The following is a 20,713-nucleotide window of genomic DNA, read 5'->3' as shown; positions in this document are numbered from 1 at the left end:
TTTTCCCATGGCGCAGCTCATATTATCTTGGCCAAGTTTGATAATTAGCCTTTGTCACTCTGTAGGTAATGTCATCAAATAGTTGAAATTGAGAAAATTGACAGCTACATGATGTAGTCTACTCAGATGGCCATGGCAGTTTCTTTATATAATAACATTTTGCTTTTACTAAGAATTAGACTTTCATTGATGATGTTAAATTTGAATTGTTGAAAATGAAATAGTTTCAGGTTATTAATGTCCTTGTTGAATCAAGTGTGTGGATATGTCTCAGGTTATAAGAAAAGGACCATGGAAGGAGGAGAGAATGCTGGGATCTGGAGGGTTTGGGGCTGTCACATTATGGAAGAATGAGGTATGTACAAGTAATGTCATTTTGGATTTTGTTTGAGGTTGTCAGTAAATTTTGACTTGCCAGTACATGTACTTAAAAAGTTAAAAATAGTTCACTACCAGCAAGTAAAGTTATTCTTCTATCTATAGTTTTTAGAATTTTAGTATAGTAACTGTTATCTGCATGTCCATCATAAAACAGTGCGCGTACATATCTAGGGATTTATTTTGGTTGCTTAAACAGTGAAATGAAAGTTTTAAATGGGGAAAAGCAATACATGTATGTCACAAAATTGTGTCACCTCTGTCTCTTTCTACAATGTATACAAATGCAAATACTGGGATCTTGGCAAATGGTACAGCATACAGAGTGCAGCTGTCAGCATTGTCTGTTCAAGGTCAAGGATGTATTGTATGAAAGGTCAAGGATATATTGTATAAAAGGTCAAGGAGGTATTGTGTGAAAGGTCAAAGAGATATTGTATGAAAGATTAAGGAGGTATTGTGTGAAAGGTCAAAGAGATATTGTATGAAAGGTCAAGGAGGTATTGTGTGGAAGGTCAGAGATATTGTGTGAAAGGTAGAGCCTACTAGAGGAGGTATTGTGTGAAAGGTCAAGGAAGTCACAATAATTGCGTGAGATCAGAGGTCAAAGGTGCTTCTTGTCTTATAGATATCTGTTAACCTGTTTGGGATTTTCAGATCATTTGGCACACATGAGAAGACATGCAAGAAATCACTTTTCATTCATATGGGTTCAAGGCTTTACAATTAGGTCAGAGGTCAAAAAGCAGTGTTTCTTAGGTGCATGATTTTTTTTTAACAGCTTGAAGAATTTTAAAATGTTCACCATAATGAGAGGATCTTCATAGTGCAACTTCATCAGTGTTGGTTCAGTTTCAAGTCAAATAAAAGATCAAAATTTAATGTTTCATGCCTGCTCCATATCTTTTTGCACCCTTGGAAGATTTGAAAAGATCAAAGTTGGTGCAAATGTTAACCTTACTGAGTCTGTGTGCAGAATGCAACTTTCAGTCATGTTGGTTTAAAACAAACATATACCTAATGAAATTGGCTTTTCTAGCTTTACAGTATTGTATCTTTAAGTGATTTTTTCTCTTCACAAAAATACTATAAAAACTGATATTTAGGAAACCGGTGAGAAGATAGCTTTAAAGAAATGCCGCCTGCAGAATGAGATGACAGATAAACACAAACAGCGTTGGCAGCTTGAGGTCCAGATCATGCAGCGGTTAGAACATGACAATGTGATCTCTGCTATGAATGTCCCGACAGTTCTGGATGTAAAACCCACTGAGCTTCCATTACTTGCCATGGAATACTGTTCAGGAGGAGATCTAAGAAGAGTAAGTGATACAATAATGTTGTTATCTATGTAAGTGGACGTTTTAAGTAAGTTGTCTTATTTTTATTTCTGTTTTTAACCCTTAGCCTGCTAAATTTCTATAATGGACTGGTCCATCATTCAATTTGGGCAATACCATTTATTATTCGAAGGGGTGTTTACTGAAAATTTACTGACTGAATAGCGAACAGTGCAGACCATGATCAGACTGCACGGATGTGCAGGCTGATCTTGGTCTGCACTGGTCGCAAAGGCAGAATTACTGCCGCCAGCTGGCAAAGGGTTAAAGATCCAAATTGTTATACTTGATTCTCTGAGTTTGGCAGGCTTTTCTTGTGCCCCTACATTTATTGTCCAATATCTTCATCCACATTTGAGTAATTGACACTCCAGTGACGGCTCCAACTTCCTTGGGTTGCCCAATTTCACTATCCATCATCGAAATAGTCGAGCATACTGTCTCCTGTGACAGCTCTTGTTTATTCTGTTTTCAGACTGTAAGATGTTTTTCCACTACACTGGCGAGCATCATACATGGTCTTAAGTTGGTCATACATTGAATCTCTTGAAACATTCAAAATTCATTAATGTAAATGTTAGTAGTGTATTGTAAATAGCCTACTTAATGCCAGTGGGTTTTGTTGTTTTATCTTAACTTGTTTTTGGTGTTGGGGGGTACATTTTGTTTTATTTTTATCTTGTTTTTGGTGTTGGAGGTACACTTTGTTTTATTTTTAATTGTTTTTGGTGTTGGGGGTACATTATGGGCACAATGACTGGCAAGCACTTTAAAATTTGTGTTGACATTGTTATTTTGATTACGAAGCATCGAATGATAACAGTGAGAACGATTGAGAGGCAGCATATTGCTTTAGAAAAACAAAAACAATAACCAGCCTGTCATACTATTTAAAATTTTCAAAATTAATCTGGCAAAAAGTTGGACAGAAAGCAATATCTTATTCCAAGATTACTTTCTTATTATGGCTCATCTGGACAGTGCTTTTGTTTATGATTTCTGAAATAATCAGACTTGTGAAATGGAAATGAGAAAACAACAGTTCCCCATAAAAACGTATGAATAAACTTAAAATCAAAAACAGAAATGTGTTACCATCTGCTTATCTTGGCTCTACTTTCTTGAAACTTCACAAGGTTTGCATTTTTAGCTCGACTTCTTGAAGAAAAATTAGAGCTATTGAACTCGCCTTGGCGTCGGTGTCGCCGTTGGTTAAAGTTTTTGATAAAGTCAAATATCTGTATTACTATCAAAGCTATTGACTTGAAACTTAAAATAGTTATTTACTATCAAAGTCTACACCAGGAGAAATAATCCCCATAACTCTGGTTTGAATTTTGACAGAATTATGCCCCTTTTTAACTTAAAATTTTTGGTTAAAGTTTTTGATAAAGTCAAATATCTCTGTTACTATCAAAGCTATTGGCTTGAAACTTAAAATAGTTATTTACTATCAAAATCTACACCAGGAGACATAATTCCCATAACTCTGGTTTGAATTTTGACAGAATTATGCCCCTTTTTAACTTAGAATTTTTTTGTTAAAATTTCTGATAAAGTCAAATATCTCTGTTACTATCAAAGCTTTTGACTTGAAACTTAAAATCTGTTTACCGTCAAAGTCTACACCAGGAGAAACAATCCCCATAACTCTGATTTGAATTTTGACAGAATTATGTCCCTTTTTAAACTAGAATGTTTTGTTAAAATATTTGATAAAGTCAAATATATTTGTTACTATTTAATAAAGCTTTTGACTTGAAACTCAAAATAGTTATTTACTATCAAAGTCTACACCAGGAGACACAATTCCCATAACTCTGGTTTGAAATTTGACAGAGTTATATTCCTTTTTAACTTGGATTTTTTTTTTACTGGCAAAGCTCTAATTCAGAGTCAAGCACTGAGAAAAGTTGAGCGCGCTGTCTTACAGACAGCTCTTGTCTTCTTTTAAACTTCCAAACTGTTTGTAGAATAGATTTGATGAATGTTGTAGTGCTATTGGTAATACCATTCTTAATGATATACACTATTTAAATTCAGTCAGAGTTGCCCAAGGTATTGCTTCAGGATAAAAAAAAATTCCCAGGCAAGCATGTCTCCAGACACCTCAAAATAATTTACATACACAGCTATGCCCCTGAAAGTAGATATGTTAGCCATGTATTGACAATGCTTACTGGTAGCCTAAAGTGATGGACATCTAGGTTACTTATTCATCACTGATCAGTTATATATTCTTTATGCATAACATCTGTTACATAACAGATGGCATTTAATGTGAACTTTGCAAATACATATAATTTAGAAACAAACATTATACTGTAAAATCATAATATTATGTATTATTTCAGATTTTGAATCAGCCACAGAATTGTTGCGGGCTGAAGGAGTTTGCAATACGATGTTTGATACATGACGTGTCTGCAGGAGTGGAATATCTACATGGCAAAAAGATCATTCACAGGGATCTGAAACCAGAAAATATTGTCCTTAACACTGTAGAAGACAAGGTGTGTTAAATGTATTATTTATCAGAATTTTAATACTTTCTGGTGTCAGTATGAAAGCTATAGGTTGCCTCAGTACTTACATGTTTTATTGTGAAAGAGTGGCATGTAGAAATCACAGTGTCTTGTACTTTGATTAGTATGCCTGTCTGCTTTTTCATGTCAATATCAATACTACATCAAGGGACTATGAAATAATTTGGCATAAACATTATAACCAACATGCAACACAGTATTACGTTTGAGTCGTAGAAAGTGAGTTTGATCCTTAAGTAGTGTAATTGATTTCTGCAAAGAATTTAGACAGATCATTGCTCCCAAAGGATAACTTGAAGCTGGACCACTTAGCTTAATAGGGAGAGCGCAGATCTACTGATCATTAGTTCGATCCTCAGGCGAGGCATATGTTCACTTTGACGAAATCATTCGCTCTAAATCTATTTCATGTGGGGAAGTTGGCAGTTACTTGCTGAGAACAGGTTTGTACTGGTACAGAATCCATGAACACTTGTTAGGTTACCTGCCCACCATTACATAACTGAATTACTGTTGAAAAACAGTGTTAAACCCAAAACAAACAAATCAAAATTTCATGTTGTTTAGAAAGCAATTTTTATGCGTCAAAAACACTGGCACCAGACCAGAAAGAAAATGACACTGTACATAATATACACTACCCCTAGGTATACTATAAAAACCATGGAGTTGAACAGGAAAATGTTTAACCAGTTTCAATTGCGCATTTTTCACCTTAAACACACGGTTCAGTAAATGGGTACTATGCATATTGAAAAAGTGGCAATTTATCTTCCATCGTGCACCAGTCACATTGTCTGAGTATTTCATATCGTAGAGACACTCTGTGTATTTTATGCTTTTGTCGACATTACAGAAAAAGCTTGGATGAACTTCCTTATAGTGAACTTCTGCTCTAAACGACACAGCCATGTGCACATGTTCGGCAAAATGTAAACAAACAGAAACATAATGTGAAATATTCACAGTTATATTACAAAACTCAAAATGAGGAAAGAAAGTCATGTTAAATACATTGTTGTATGCCTGTTTTGGAAAAACGGGACGTATAATGTGATGGCACTTGCATGATTGCACTGACCATCATAATTTGTGTCTGGAGCATAACTTTATAACTATTAAAGGTATTGACTTTGAACTTGGCATATAGGTAGATGGCAATCAAATGATGTGCAGAGCGATTGAACCAGCTCTGTAGGTCAAAGGTCAAGGTCACAAATTGAGCTAAAAGATAAAAACTGTCCATCATAATTTGTGTCTGGAGCATAACTTTATAACTATTAAAGGTATTGACTTTGAACTTGGCATATAGGTAGATGGCAATCAAATGATGTGCAGAGCGATTGAACCAGCTCTGTAGGTCAAAGGTCAAGGTCACAAATTGAGCTAAAAGATAAAAACTGTCCATCATATTTTGTGTCCGGAGCACAACTAAATAACCATGCAAGGTATTGACTTCAAACTTGGCATGTAGGTAGGTGGGGATGAGATGATGTGCAAAACCCAAGAACCTGGTCTGTAGATCAAAGGTCAAGGTCACAAACTGAGCTGAGGTCAAATCTGTCTGTCATATTTTGTGTACGGAGCATAACTTGTTAACCATTCTAAGTGTTGACTTCAAACTTGGCATGTAGGTAGGTAGTGATCAGACGATATGCAGAGAAATGAACTTGGTCTGTAGGTTTAAGGTCAAGGTCACAAATTGAGCTCAAAGGTCAAATCTGTCTGTCATATTTTGTGTCCAGAGCATAACTTATTATTAACCATGCAAGGTATTGACTTCAAACTAGGGATGTAGGTAGGTGATGATGAGACAAAGTGCAGAGTGCATGAAGCAGGGTGCTAGATCAAAGATCAAGGTCACAGCAAGGTCAGATCGTCTCATCATTTTTTGTGTCAAGAGCATATCTTAAAAAGTAACATTACAACCACCCCATTAACCCCCCCCCCCCCCCCCCTCCCAGTTGTGCTAGTCAGACTATGCATACAGAAAATGTACTGCAGGCTTACCTGTATGAAGCATCCAGCCAAGGAAACAACAATCTTGAAGTCTTTTTGAATCATTATTACTCTTTTTACTAATGATTTTATGTTTAAAATTGACATCCTATTTTTACTTTATTTCAGATTGTATATAAGATTATAGATCTTGGTTATGCTAAAGAGTTGGACCAAGGCAGTGTGTGCACCTCATTTGTTGGAACTTTGCAATATCTAGTAAGTAAAACGCTTTAAATATATACAATATTACAAGTGTCATTATTTCAACATTAAGCATAAAAATATGTTAATTTATGGAGAGAAAAGAATTTATCATTTCTAATTGCACTTTTGAAGGCTGAATGTTTAGTTCACTTGAGCAAAGTACTCATGGTGAGCTTTTAGTATAATCAGATGTCTGTTGTCTGTCTGTCCGTCTTCTATAATTTCTTTAAAAAACATCTCCTCCTAAACCACTATGTCATTTTCAACCAAACTCCACAGGAATATTTCTTAGGTGTTCCCATTTCAGTTTCCTTCAAATGTGGGTCATCCATGCTGAATTCTGGTTGCCACCAAAAGGAAAAACTTTAAAATTTTCAGAAACCACTGGCCTGATTTTGAAATAATTTCACGGAAGTGGGAGTGTTTGGGTGAGAGGTCAGGTCACATTACCAGCCCATATTTATTTAGTTGGTATTTACTCAGCATTTAGTTAGCTATGGTTTGTAAGGGTAGATAAGAAGTAGATAAAAAATAAAGTGTGCTTAATATATTTCAGGCTCCAGAATTGTTTGCCAGTCAGAAGTACACATGTACTGTAGATTACTGGTCTTTTGGTACAGTTGTGTTTGAATGTATCACAGGATATCGACCGTTCCTTCCTAACAGTCCTCCAGTCCAGTGGTCAGTTCTTTATTATTTTCACAGAGAGGGACTATTTTTGGGGGCTTATATTTAAACTGGTATATCTCTTTGTGTAAATGTTTATACTGTACATTTTCGCATGAGAATGGGTCCCTGTTGTTTTCTATAGGAAGTCAAAAGTTGTGATTAACATATGAGCCGTGCCATGGGAAAACCAACATAGTGGGTATGCGACCAGCATGGATCCAGACCAGCCTGCGCATCCGCGCAGTCTGGTCAGGCTCCATGCTGTTCGCTTTTAAAGCCTATTGGAATTGGAGAAACTATTAGCGAACAGCATGGATCCTGACCAGACTGCGCGGATGCGCAGGCTGGTCTGGATCCATGCTGGTCGCAAAGCCACTATGTTGGTTTTCCCATGGCATGGCTCATATAGAGTTTAAATTTTGTATGGATAAGAAGGGACCATGGTTGTGGATGTGCTGCACATTGAAAATGTTGAGCTCTGAGTTATTGCTGTAAACAATTCAGTGCTGATTTCAATGTTTTTCAAAAAAAAAAAAAAAGGAGATTCAAGTAATTTTGAAATAAGCTTCCAACTTTTGTGATGCAATTTGGCTGAAATGATAAAGTATTAAATTCAGCTAATTATCACAAGTACACCGATGCTAGTTATATGTGGCTTCATGGGGATCTATCTGATTTACACTTTACTAAATATATTTACAGGCATAAAGAAGTGTGTAAGAAGTCTCCAGAAGATATCTGTGCCAAGATTGACGACCACGGGGAAGTTAAATTTTATAAAACAGTACCAACAGCAAACAGACTTAGCAGGTAGCAAAACATAAGACTTGTCAAAATAGTTTAATATATTCCTACATATTTCTTCAGAATCATGGCATAGGTTTTATTTCATATTTTAGCATTACAGATTGTACATGGTTTTAAAATGCATAAAAAGTGAAAGGAACATCTATTGTTTCATGAGAAATAATTTTTGAAGTCATTTGTGCAGAAAATTGTGAAACAAAATTTACATACATTCAATAGATCAATGCAGACGTATCTGGAGCAGTGGTTGCGGAATATGTTACGATGGGATCCGAAAGCACGAGGGGGAGGGCTTGTGAAAGCTGGGAGACCGGCTGTCTTTCAGATGCTTGATAATATCTTACAAATGAAGGTAAACATAAAATATGAATTGAAAATGATAAAGAGAAATAAAGAGAAATCTGTCACATTATAGCATTCTAAGAACTGAAAAATTTCTGTTCAAATTAGTGCCAAGTCATGGTTCACCCTCTCATGCTTTGAAAATGATTCAAGGCATTTCTTAATGTAAAAGTAAAGGTTCCAATTCAAGTATCATTAATTCTTCAGATTTGTTTTCAGTTAAACTAAACATTCCAGGTTTCACTAGCTCTTGAGAAATGTTTCCTTCCATCTCTAGTTCTTGAATTTTTAGCTCACCTGTCACAAAGTGACAAGGTGAGCTTTTGTGATCACGCAGCGTCCGTGCGTGTGTGCGTCAGTCCGTAAACTTTTGCTTGTGACCACTCTAGAGGTCACATTTTTCATGGGATCTTTATGAAAGTTGATCAGAATGTTCACCTTGATGATATCTAGGTCAAGTTCGAAACTGGGTCACGTGCCTTCAAAAACTAGGTCAGTAGGTCTAAAAATAGAAAAACCTTGTGACCTCTCTAGAGGCCATATATTTCACAAGATCTTCATGAATATTGGTCAGACCGTTCACCTTGATGATATCTAGGTCAAGTTCGAAACTGGGTCACATGCCATCAAAAACTAGGTCAGTAGGTCAAATAATAGAAAAACCTTGTGACCTCTCTAAAGGCCATATTTTTCATGGGATCTGTATGAAAATTAGTCTGAATGTTCATCTTGATGATATCTAGGTCAAGTTTGAAACTGGGTCACGTGCGATCAAAAACTAGGTCAGTATGTCTAAAAATAGAAAAACCTTGTGACCTCTCTAGAGGCCATATATTTCATGAGATCTTCATGAAAATTGGTCAGAATGTTCACCATGATGATATCTAAGTCAAGTTCGAAACTGAGTTACGTGCCTTCAAAAACTAGGTCACTAGGTCAAATAATAGAAAAACCTTGTGACCTCTCTAGAGGCCATTTTTTCATGGGATCTGTATGAAAGTTGGTCTGAATGTTCCTTCTGATGATATCTAGGTCAAATTAGAAAGTGGGTCACGTGCCTTCAAAAACTAGGTCAGTAGGTCAAATAATAGAAAAAACATTGTGACCTCTCCAAAGGCCATATTTTTCATGGGATCTTCATGAAAATTGGTCAGAATATTCACCTTGATGATATCTAGGTCAAGTTCGAAACAGGGTCATGTGCGGTCAAAAACTAGGTCAGTAGGTCTTGAAATAGAAAAACTTGTGACCTCTCTAGAGGCCATACTTGTGAATGGATCTCCATAAAAATTGGTCAGAATGTTCATCTTGATGATATCTAGGTCAAGTTCGAAAGTGGGTCACGTGCGGTCAAAAAGTAGGTCAGTAGGTCAAATAATGAAAAAACGTTGTGACCTCTCTAGAGGCCATACTTTTCATGGGATCTGTATGAAAGTTGGTCTGAATGTTTATCTTGATGATATATAGGTCAAGTTTGAAACTGGATCAACTGCGATCAAAAACTAGGTCAGTAGGTCTTGAAATAGAAAAACATTGTGACCTCTCTAGAGGCCATACCCTTGAATGGATCTTCATGAAAATTGGTCAGAATGTTCACCTTGATGATGCCTAGGTCAAATTTGAAACTGGGTCACGTGCCATATAAAACTGGGTCAGTAGGTCAAATAATAAAACAACCTTGTGACCTCTCTAGAGGCCATACTTTTAATGGGATCTGTATGAAAGTTGGTCTGAATGTTCATCTTGATGATATCTAGGTCAAGTTTGAAACTGGGTCATCTGCGCTCAAAAACTAGGTCAGTAGGTCTAAAATCAGAAAAATCTTTTGACCTCTCTAGAGGCCATATTTTTCAATGGATCTTCATGAAATTTGATCTGAATGTTCACCTTGATGATATCTAGGTCACTTTCGAAACCGGGTCACGTGCAGTCAAAAACTAGGCCAGTAGGTATAAAAATAGAAAAACTTTGTGACCTGTCTAGAGGCCATATTTTTCATGAGATCTTCATGAAAGTTAGTGAGAATGTTCACCTTGATGATATCTAGGTAAAGTTCAAAACAGGGTCATGTACCTTCGAAAACTAGGTCAATAGGTCAAATAATAGAAAAACCTTGTGATCTCTCTAGAGACCATATTTTTCAATGGATCTTCATGAAAATTGGTCAGAATTTTTATCTTGATAATATCTAGGTCAAGTTCAAAACTGGGTCAAATGAGCTCAAAAACTAGGTCACTATGTCAAATAATAGAAAAAACGACGTCATACTCAAAACTGGGTCATGTGGGAAGAGGTGAGCGATTCAGGACCATCATGGTCCTCTTGTTTCCCTTCCACCCCCAGTAAAAGATAGGATTCCAGGTATCACTAGTCCTTGAGAATTTTTTCCATGTAAAAATAAAGATTCCAAGTGTCAGTAACTCTTGAGAATTTTTTTAGGGAAAAAGTAAAGGTTCCAGGCATTCCTTGTGTTTGACTATTTTTTCCAGTTTTAAAAGTAAAATTCCAGGTTTCACTAGTTCTTGAAAAAAAAATCAGTAAAAGTAAAATTCCAGGTTTCACTGGTTCTTGAGAAATTTTTCCAGTAAAAGTAAAATTCCAGGCTCCACTAATTCTTGGGAATTTTTCCTATAAAAGTAAAGGTTCCAGTATCACAAGATCTTAAGAATTTTTTCCCAGTGAAAGAAAAATTCCAGATACCACCAATTCTTAAGTCCTGTAGAGTTTTGTCATGTATTCCTGTACTGCCAAATTTTTATTATACATGTGTGTACTGTGTGTAACACCTTTGCAAACAAAGTTGAACATTTAAATTTCATAGAAATAAGATAAAGGCAAAAAGTATTTTGTAGATGAACATTAATGTAAAATTACAGTTGAAACTCAGTATCTCAAGTTACAGGGGATCGAGCATTTTACTACGAGATAACTAAAATTTGTCTTGAAATGATATTTTGTGCATGTGTTTTCGGGACAGGACTTAAAAATGTCTTCAAGAGAGCTGGAATTATGTCTCCCACACATACTAATATACTCCTGTCTGTGTGTGTGTCCGTCAGTCTGTCACAAATCTTTCCGCACTCCTAAGAATATTTCTGATCCGATCTTCACCAAACTTGAACAAAATGTGTTTGCCAATAAGTCCTTGACCAATTTCGATTACTAGCCAAATCGGCACAGGCACTTCGGAATTATGGCCCTTGAACCGAAAATACTGATGCCAGCGATACAAGTCTTGGAGCATGGTTGACTCAGATGCATAATAGAGAAGAAATGCCAATCTAGATGATTAGGCAGTTGTGGGAGACATGCGCTTTTCTCAAAAGCTGATCTAGTTTCAAGATAAGTGAGTTTGAGATATAAAGTTTCAACAGTAATTCCCATTGGATAAAACATGTGGGATACTCAAAGGTGAAAAATATCCTTTATTGAAATTGAATGACTTGAATGTAAAAGGTTAATGTTGGCTAGAGTGACCAGAATATCAAATGTTTCTGCAAATGAGCCAAAATCAAGTGTATCTTTTTGAGATAACCCACTAAATTTAATACCAACAAAGAGAACTGAGTAAATGCATTGTTAAAGTTTCATTAGAAAGGTTTAGATTTGTGAATCTTTTTTCATTGTTTTTACAGATCATATACCTCCTGCATGTAGCCTCAAATGAACTGTTGACATACCCTGTGATAGACCAGCACAACATGTTAGATCTACATAAACGTATAGAAGAGGAAACAAAAATACCTATAACTGAACAAGATGTGATACTTGCCAATGGAGTTACACCAGAAAAGGACAAACCAGCTGCTCAGTGCTGGCTTGAACCTGTGAGTTTATTAAAATTATCTATGCAATTTTGAGAATTGTCATACAAACCCTGTGAACACTCGATTTCTTTCAGCTATATTACGGAATACTAGAAATACAGGTTTTGACTTTTTAGCTTGATGACACATGGAATACCGAGGAGTTACAAACTGCCCTCGGACATATTCAAATTATAAATGTTCAGTTCAAGTTCACTAAGTCAAGAGGTCTCATTTTTAGCTCACCTGAGCCAAAGGCTCATGTAGGCTTTTGTGACCACTCAGTGTCCGTCATCCATCGTCAGTGGTGCGTCATCAGTCGTGCGTCTGTCAACATTTTCTAAAAAATCTTCTTCTTGAAAACCACTGGGCAGAATTACACCAAACTTCACAGGAATGATCCTTGGGTAGTTCCCTTTTAAAATTATTCAAAGAATTTAATTCCATGCAGAACTCTGGTTGCCATGGCAACCGAAAGGAAAAACTTTTTAAAATTCTTCTTGTCAAACCGCAAGGCATAGAGCCTTGATATTTAGCATGTGACATCACCTTATGGTCCTCTATAAGATTGTTCAAATTGTGCCCCTGGGGTGAAAAGAGGCCCCGCTCGAGGGGTCACAAGTTCTACATAGACTTATATAGTAAAAAACTTTTAAAATCTTTTCTAACACCACATGGCCTAGACCTTTGATATTTTGTATGTAGCAGTGCCTTGTGGTCCTCTAGCAAAATTTTTCAAATTGTGCCCCTGGGATGAAAAGAGGCCCTGCCCGGGGGGGGGGGGGTCTCATGTTTTACATAGACTTATATAGGGAAAAAAACTTTTTCTTGCTTGAAACCGCAAGGCCTAGGCTTTTGATATTTAGTATGTTGCCTTACCTAGTGTTTCTCTACCAAAATTATTCAAATTATGTCCATAGGGTGAAAAGAGGCCCCACCCAGTGGGTACCAAGTTTTGCATAGACTTATATAGGAAAAAAAATAAAGATCTTCTTGTCTGAAAGTCCAAGGGCTAGGCATTTGATATTTGGTGTGTAACATTGCCTGGTGGATCTCTAACAAGTTTTTCAAATTATGCCCCTAGGGTGAAAAGAGGCCCTGCCCCGTGGGTCACTTGTTATAATTATGAGTTATAAAAGAAAAAATACTTCAAAAATTATCAGGTCATATTTCCTAGACTGTTTAACTATAATTACCTGATGACCCAAGCGATTAGGGATCACTTGACTGTGTCCTACTGACCTACTTTCTTGTTTTTTAAGATACAGCCTTGAAATTTGGATGACATGTACAGTTTTGCACACCAATCTTAAATCTGTCTTTCGGTGACTATGAATGTGACCTACTGAGCTACTTTCTAATATTTTAGCATCAGTTTGTCATTTGAAACATGTGGCTCATATTACTCAGGTGAGCGCTTCAGGGTCATCATGACCCTCTTGTTAGACTTGGTCATCGGTCATCTGGGTCAAAAACAAAGTCTCTAGGTCACCTCATTGAAAAAAGTTTTGAACACAAACAAAGTCAAAATTTCTACCTGATCTACAAGAAACCCAGTCAGAATAATTGTCGTCAAATGTGGGTTAGCTTAGGTCAGTTTGGCAAATCATTAAAAAACATTGTTAACACCCTAGAAGTCACATTTTACATATTCATAAAGCATCTTAGCAGAAACAAGACATGTGTGTGTAGAAAACTTGCTTCCCCACTTCCTGTCAAAGGTCAAAGTATAGAAAGTATTTCTTAATGAAATCTTTGTCAAGTTTGAAACTGGATCATTAAGGGTAACAAAATGGGTCAGGTGCAATACCTTTATGGCTCTTGATCTTGATTTCCTGTGATTTATATTGAGATTTTTATTGATTTTAATAGCACTGCATTATGAATGCTTTGATAAGTTACAAAGGTTTAAATGTGGAACAGCTATGACGAATAGTTTAAAATTGCTACAGTTCTTCACTTGAATATTTCAGACGGAGGAGGGCAGTTATGTGTATTTATTCCAGCATGGTAATAGAGACTTCGAGAATGGACTAAAGAAAAACAAATTACTCCCACCAGCGGTGCAGACAATTGTAAAAGATCCAAATACAATGATTCCATTTAATGTAAGTCTGAATATTCCATCCAAGCATTAATTCTAATTGCCTCGAAGTTGATTTAGATATACTATTTATTTTTTTATTATTATAACAGATTTATATAGCACCCTTTTCATGATAAACACGTTCAAAGGCGCTATACATATAGCAAACACAGCCACACAGGGTGTGAAATTCATCCTCTACTAGTACAGACAGAGAGCGATCTGACCTGTGGGACAGAGTGAGATAAAGTCCCCAGAACAGATAGAGAGAAATCATTTTTAGATACTGACTAACTTAGCTTAGCTCTTTGCAAATAGACAGTCTGCTTGTTTAACATGCCCGGTGTATAGCACTGATACACACAAAGCTGTCTTTCCTGGGAAGAACCAGTACAGGCCTCTTAGTTGGTTGGAGATACTTAAGAGCATCTCAGAAATTGCCAGTGCCTGGACTGGGATTCGAACCCTGGGGTGAGATAGGCCTGTTTGATTATTTACCAGATTACAGGTTAAGACATATGACACGGTATACTAAATTAGGGCTGGGTCATATATTGTTAATACTAGTATATATATTTCAAAGCATCCTTGCCAGCAAATAAAAAAGATAGGGTCATGTACTTGATTTTTCATTTATTTATATACATGTATAAGCTGTGAGATCCTGAGTGATTATCTTTTTTCTTTTCTAAGGTCAATTGTGTAATGTTACATTGACATATAATATAAATATGAAAAGGGTATATATCCTGATGTGTTTATGTAATGTTATTTTATTGACTTTAGAAGAGAAAAGAGGTATTGCAGGATTTTACAGCTTAAAACAAACTATTTTAGCATTTGAAATAGAACAAGCTGAACCTAAAACAAATCTGAAAAATTATGATATTTACTGCTCATTTCAAACACTTCCACCATACTGATGTGTCCTCTCCTTGGTGCAGGAATTTAGACACCAAACTCTGCTTTGATGAGGTTTGAACCCATAATCTCTAAGTGAGGAGTCTAACACTGCCCTGTTGCATCCCATAAATACGCATTTTATATTTACAGGATCAAAAGAGAGCCTGGGCTGAATCAGTTTTCTACTGTGAAGAACAGTACCTGGAATTTAAAAGAATTGTTCTAAGTCAAAGAGCTGCCATGTAGGTTTTAACTTATTTAGTGTGAGAGTTGATGTATATCATAGTTGTTTTAAAACACAAACAATCACATACTCCTTCCCTTGCATATGGTTAAAAAATTCATATGGTAACAAAGCTGTATCTCTCGCATAAGTCAATATTTCTTTCACTACTTAAAGGAGTTTAGAGTAACACTGAATGTTAAATTGTTTGCCAGTCTTAAAAATTGATGTTGGAAAGTGTAGACATCCATTGTAAGGTGTTCCTGCAGCAGACGACTTACCGTTGTGTTTTCAACTCTTTGATTGCCAGAAGTAATACAATGTCAGTACAATGACGTAATGACAGTCGTCTGCTGCAGGAACCTGCCATAATGGATGCCTACACTTTCCAGCAATTGATTCAAATTCTGCAAAATAACTCATCTTGAGCCTTAAAATGCACATTGGTTCTTCTATAAATAGAAATCACCACATGAACATTCTATTAAAACTCAAGGAATTTTAATTCAGACTGAGAGTGTGAACATTTAGAAAAAAGGTACTGTTTGATGTATAAACACAGTGTAGTGAGTTGCTATTAACTAGTGATATTTTGTGTGTTTTTGTCTTTTTCAGATTAAGTTTAATTAGAATTGATTCTGTATTTGTAAAAGCAAAAAACAAAATGACCAATGAACTTGACCAATTGTTAACAAAGTCAGACTTCTTTTTACAAAGGTAAGTGATTATTTTGCAATTAATTCTTTTATGTCATTTTTAGCTCACCTAAACACGAAGTGCTCATGGTGAGCTATTCTGATCGCTCTGTGTCCGTCTTCTGTCATGCATCTGTCCTCCGTCTGTTGTCAACAATTTCTTTAAACGAAATCTCCTCCAAAACCACTGAATGGATTTTGATGAAACTTGGCCTGGATGTTCCTTGGGTGGTCCTCTACCAAGTTGATCAAACAGTTCCTCTTTGTTGCATATAGGGGCTGCCATAGCAAAAAACAAATAATCTTCAAACAACATCTCTTCCTAAACCGCTGGTCTGATTTTGAAATAATTTCACACAAAATGGTCCTTACGTAACTTTCTACCAAGGTCAGTCAGATTATTCTGATTTGTCAAAAAACATGGTGCAGGGGGTTTGGTCACTTTTTCCTATATGTATGTAGTGGAAACTTTAAAAATGTCTTGTGTGAAACTACTGGCCCAATTTTAAAATAATTTCATGCAAATTTTACTCATGTGACATTCTATTGAGAGTGTTCAAATTATTCTGATTCATCAAAAAACATGGCTGCCAGAGAGTGTGGTCGCCTTTTCCTGTATGTATATTGTGAAAGCTTAAAAAAAAATTCTTGTAAGAAACTGCTGGCCTGATCTTAAAATAATTTAACCTTCCACGCTGGCACTATTTCAATATAATTTCACAAACATTTTCCTTGCATAACCGTCTACCAAAACTGTTACTGCAAGCAGCGTAACTCAGGTGAGCAATCTACATCCATCATGGCCCTCTTGTTTTCTGTCAGGTGATTTAAATTTTGTTATGCAATTCATTTACATCAAACACAGTTTACTGTATGAATATAGTGTAATTTCAGTTAAAGTGAACATTTTTTGTGACCCCAGCGAGTGCCTTATAAGTTATAACTGAGTTTTACTGCAATAAGCATGTATATAAAGAAGTCATTTCTATAAGATAAAAAAATTAAATGCACTTTTCCAAATGAATATGAAATATTAATGACAGCATTTCAAGTACTACCAGCCACCTTTGTTTATGTTTTCATCTGTTTGCAGTTTGGACCATGACATGATGTTTTACAATGAACAAGCAAACAATGGTGGAGTCAGTATGTATCACTTTTTTCCAATACAAACATACTACCTAATATTGCAAGATACAGATCAGTTGATTCCTTCATTATGATTTTTAAAACCTTAAGTTCCATTTTTTAAACTCATAGTTAAACAAATTACAGGAAATTTACAGAATATTGTTATTAATCAGTGGCACATAACAACATGGAGTTGGTTTGAATCATTACTTGTAGCATAACTTTGCAATCATTTGAGAAATAACATTTTACTAAATAGAGAACGTATAATACACTTAGGAACATATAGCAGCTGCCAAGGTGATTTTATCAAGTCTCTTTGGAAAAAAAAGAAATAATAAAGTACTTTTGTCAGAGCAAGATACAGTTTATCTAAATTATGGCAAGTTGAAAATGGAGTTAACCAGTTTATGCAGAAGTGCTTGGTATCTTAAAATAGATCTTTGGTACAGTTGTTCATGTATTTCCCGTAAATTATTAAATTTGTTACTAAACTGTAAAAGCAGTATGCACTTCCTTGGCAATTTTGTTTATTTTTCGTACAGGTTCAGAGAGTATGTTTTCCAAGTGGTTGAAAATGCAGAAAGAAGTGCAGACATTTATGCAAATAGTAAATACTTCTTACACGTGTCTTATCTTTAGCTATAGCTGAAGTTGCAATTTTATTTTTGTAAAGTAATGATTAAAAGTAAGCTTTTTTTAATGCAATTCAGAAAAGCATTAAATCAAAATGACAAAAACACAGCTTTAATACTACTTTTTATACGCCTGTTTGAAAAACGGGACGTATTATGGGAACGCCCCTGGCGGGCGGGCGGGCGGGTGGGCGGGCGGCGTCCACAGACCTTGTCCGGAGCATATCTTCTACATGCATGAAGGGATTTTGATGAAACTTGGCACAGTTGTTCACCATCATGAGACGGAGTGTCATGCGCAAGAACCAGGTCCCTAGGTCTAAGGTCAAGGTCACACTTGGAGGTCAAAGGTCAAATTCAAGAATGACTTTGTCCGGAGCATATCTTCTTCATGCATAGAGGGATTTTGATGAAAGTTGGCACAATTGTTCATCATCATGAGAAGGAGTGTCATGCGCAAGAACCAGGTCCCTAGGTTAAGGTCAAGGTCACACTTAGAGGTCAAAGGATACAAGAATGAAAACTTTGTCCGGAGCATTTCTTCTTCATGCATAGAGGGATTTTGATATAACTTGGCACAAATGTTCACCACCATGAGGCGGAGTGTCATGCGCAAGAACCAGGTCTCTAGGTGTAAGGTCAAGGTCACACTTAGAGGTCAAAGGATACAAGAATGAAAACCTTGTCCGGAGCATTTCTTCTTCATGCATAGAGGGATTTTGATATAACTTGGCACAAATGTTCACCACCACAAGACGTAGTGTCATGCGCAAGAACCAGGTCCCTAGGTCTAAGGTCAAGGTCACACTTAGAGGCCAAAGGTCAGATACAAGAATGACTTTGTCCGAAGCATTTCTTCTTCATGCATGGAGGGATTTTGATGTAACTTGACACAATTATACACCATCATGAGACGAAGTGTCATGCGCAGTTCCCTTCTTTAGAATTACTTCCCTTTGTTGTTACTATAAATAGCTTATATTGTAACTTTTTCATTACTAGTCGTAGGGAAAAATCGAGACCACTTTTCTGTAGTACAACATGCATGCTACATCCAATTTTGAGGTGTATTTTGACCAGTCTCTACCTGGTAAAGATTTTTGTGTGGACTTACAATTTTTTTTTTGATTTTTTTTTTTTTTTTTTTTTTTTTTTTTTTTTTTTTAGCTCATCTGATTTTTTGAAAAAAAATGATGAGTTATTGTCATCACTTGAGCGGTTGTCGGCGTCGGCGTCGGCGTCGGCGTTGCCTGGTTAAGTTTTATGTTTAGGTCAGCTTTTCTCCTAAACTATCAAAGCTATTTCTTTGAAACTTGGAATACTTGTTCACCATCATAAGCTGACCCTGTATAGCAAGAAACATAACTCCATCTTGCTTTTTGCAAGATTTATGGCCCCTTTTGTACTTAGAAAATATCAGATTTCTTGGTTAAGTTTTATGTTTAGGTCAACTTTTCTCCCAAACTGTCAAAGCTATTGCTTTGAAACTTGGAATACTTGTTCACCATCATAAGCTGACCCTGTACAGCAAGAAACATAACTCCATCTTGCTTTTTGCAAGATTTATTGCCCCTTTTGGACTTAGAAAATCAGTTTTCTTGGTTAAGTTTTATGTTTAGGTCAGCTTTTATCCTAAACTATCAAAGGTATTGCTTTAAAACTTGCAACACTTGTTCACCATCATAAGTTGACCCTGTACAGCAAGAAACATAACTCCATCCTGCTTTTTGCAAGATTTATGGCCCCTTTTGGACTTAGAAAATATCAGATTTCTTGGTTAAGTTTTATGTTTAGGTCAACTTTTTTTCATAAACTATCAAAGCTATTGCTTTGAAACTTGCAACACTTGTTCACCATCATAAGCTGACCCTGTACAGCAAGCAGCGTAACTCCATCCTGATTTTTGCAATAATTATTGCCCCTTTTGGACTTAGAAAATCATTTTCTTGGTTGAGTATTATGTTTAAGTCAACTTTTCTCATAAACTATCAAAGCTATTGCTTTAAAACTTGCAACAGTTTTCACCATCATAAGTGGACACTGTACATCAAGAAACATAACTCTATCCTGCTTTTTGCAAGAATGATGGCCCTTTTTAGACTTAGAAAATCATGGGTAGGACAATATTTCTATTACACAAAAAAAATCAGATGAGCGTCAGCACCCGCAAGGCGGTGCTCTTGTTTTAAGATTAACTTCCCTTAGTTGTTACTATAAATAACTTATATTGTAACTTTTTTATAATTGACCGTAGGGAAAAACCAAGACCACTTTTCTGTGGTACAACATAGATGTTACTTTCCAATTTTAGGTGTATTTTAAGGTATCTCTACCTGGTAAGGAGTTTTTTTGTGGACTTAGAAAAACAAAACACTTAGTTATTACTAAACAACCACAAAATTAAAATTCCATTTGCAAATACAGGTGCTAGAGTAAAGAAATTTGCTGTGACGGGCGTATATTGTGACATTCTTGCACTCTTGTTAACTTGTGACATAAAGTTATTTTAGCCATTAAAGAATTATAAATTAGTGGTTTGCTGATAAATTATATCATCAACGTATTACTCTTCAAGACGTGATATTTCATGATAGTTTCATCTTTGAAAAAATTTGAAAACCAAAATAATTGAAATTTTTTTATAATCTAAAATGATGTTTGGCACTTGTTTTGCTTACTTACTTAACTTACTTTGTTTTCTCTGTACACATCTATGCTGAGTGTCTATTTCATCCTATGGTCATTTATCTTACCCCACTAAAATTAATTTTATGATAAATTTTTCAGAAATTGAAGGTGTCGGAGTTAGAAAGTCAAGCTGTTGCCCTGCAGACTAAAATAGTGGAGCTTCAGAAGAGTCCATTTGCCAGAACAAAACAGGATGATACTCTGGAGGAATTGTATGTATATCTAAATTATTTCTCCCTGTATGCAGTCAGTGAGTATA

The 20,713-nt window shown here is 35.9% G+C and overlaps 1 protein-coding gene across 1 annotated transcript in view; it reads left to right on the top strand.

The window, feature by feature from the left end:
- The window catches only part of LOC123563603 (inhibitor of nuclear factor kappa-B kinase subunit alpha-like), a 45,001-nt gene that overhangs the window by 8,880 nt on the left and 15,408 nt on the right, over positions 1-20,713 (top strand). The window contains exons 2-15 of the mRNA XM_045356481.2: positions 225-355; positions 1,485-1,700; positions 4,073-4,231; positions 6,392-6,481; positions 7,026-7,150; positions 7,841-7,948; positions 8,165-8,297; positions 11,923-12,114; positions 14,067-14,201; positions 15,233-15,324; positions 15,921-16,022; positions 17,094-17,146; positions 17,677-17,741; positions 20,554-20,666. Of these exons, the coding sequence (XP_045212416.2) occupies positions 266-355; positions 1,485-1,700; positions 4,073-4,231; positions 6,392-6,481; positions 7,026-7,150; positions 7,841-7,948; positions 8,165-8,297; positions 11,923-12,114; positions 14,067-14,201; positions 15,233-15,324; positions 15,921-16,022; positions 17,094-17,146; positions 17,677-17,741; positions 20,554-20,666 (1,673 nt within the window). The 5' untranslated portion in view covers positions 225-265. The remainder of the gene's footprint in view (positions 1-224; positions 356-1,484; positions 1,701-4,072; positions 4,232-6,391; positions 6,482-7,025; positions 7,151-7,840; positions 7,949-8,164; positions 8,298-11,922; positions 12,115-14,066; positions 14,202-15,232; positions 15,325-15,920; positions 16,023-17,093; positions 17,147-17,676; positions 17,742-20,553; positions 20,667-20,713) is intronic.

This window comes from Mercenaria mercenaria, chromosome 2 (assembly GCF_021730395.1).
Source record: "Mercenaria mercenaria strain notata chromosome 2, MADL_Memer_1, whole genome shotgun sequence".
Classification (NCBI taxonomy): domain Eukaryota; kingdom Metazoa; phylum Mollusca; class Bivalvia; order Venerida; family Veneridae; genus Mercenaria; species Mercenaria mercenaria.
Note: the sequence above shows the minus strand (reverse complement) of the source record. Positions and strands in the feature narration are given on the sequence as shown.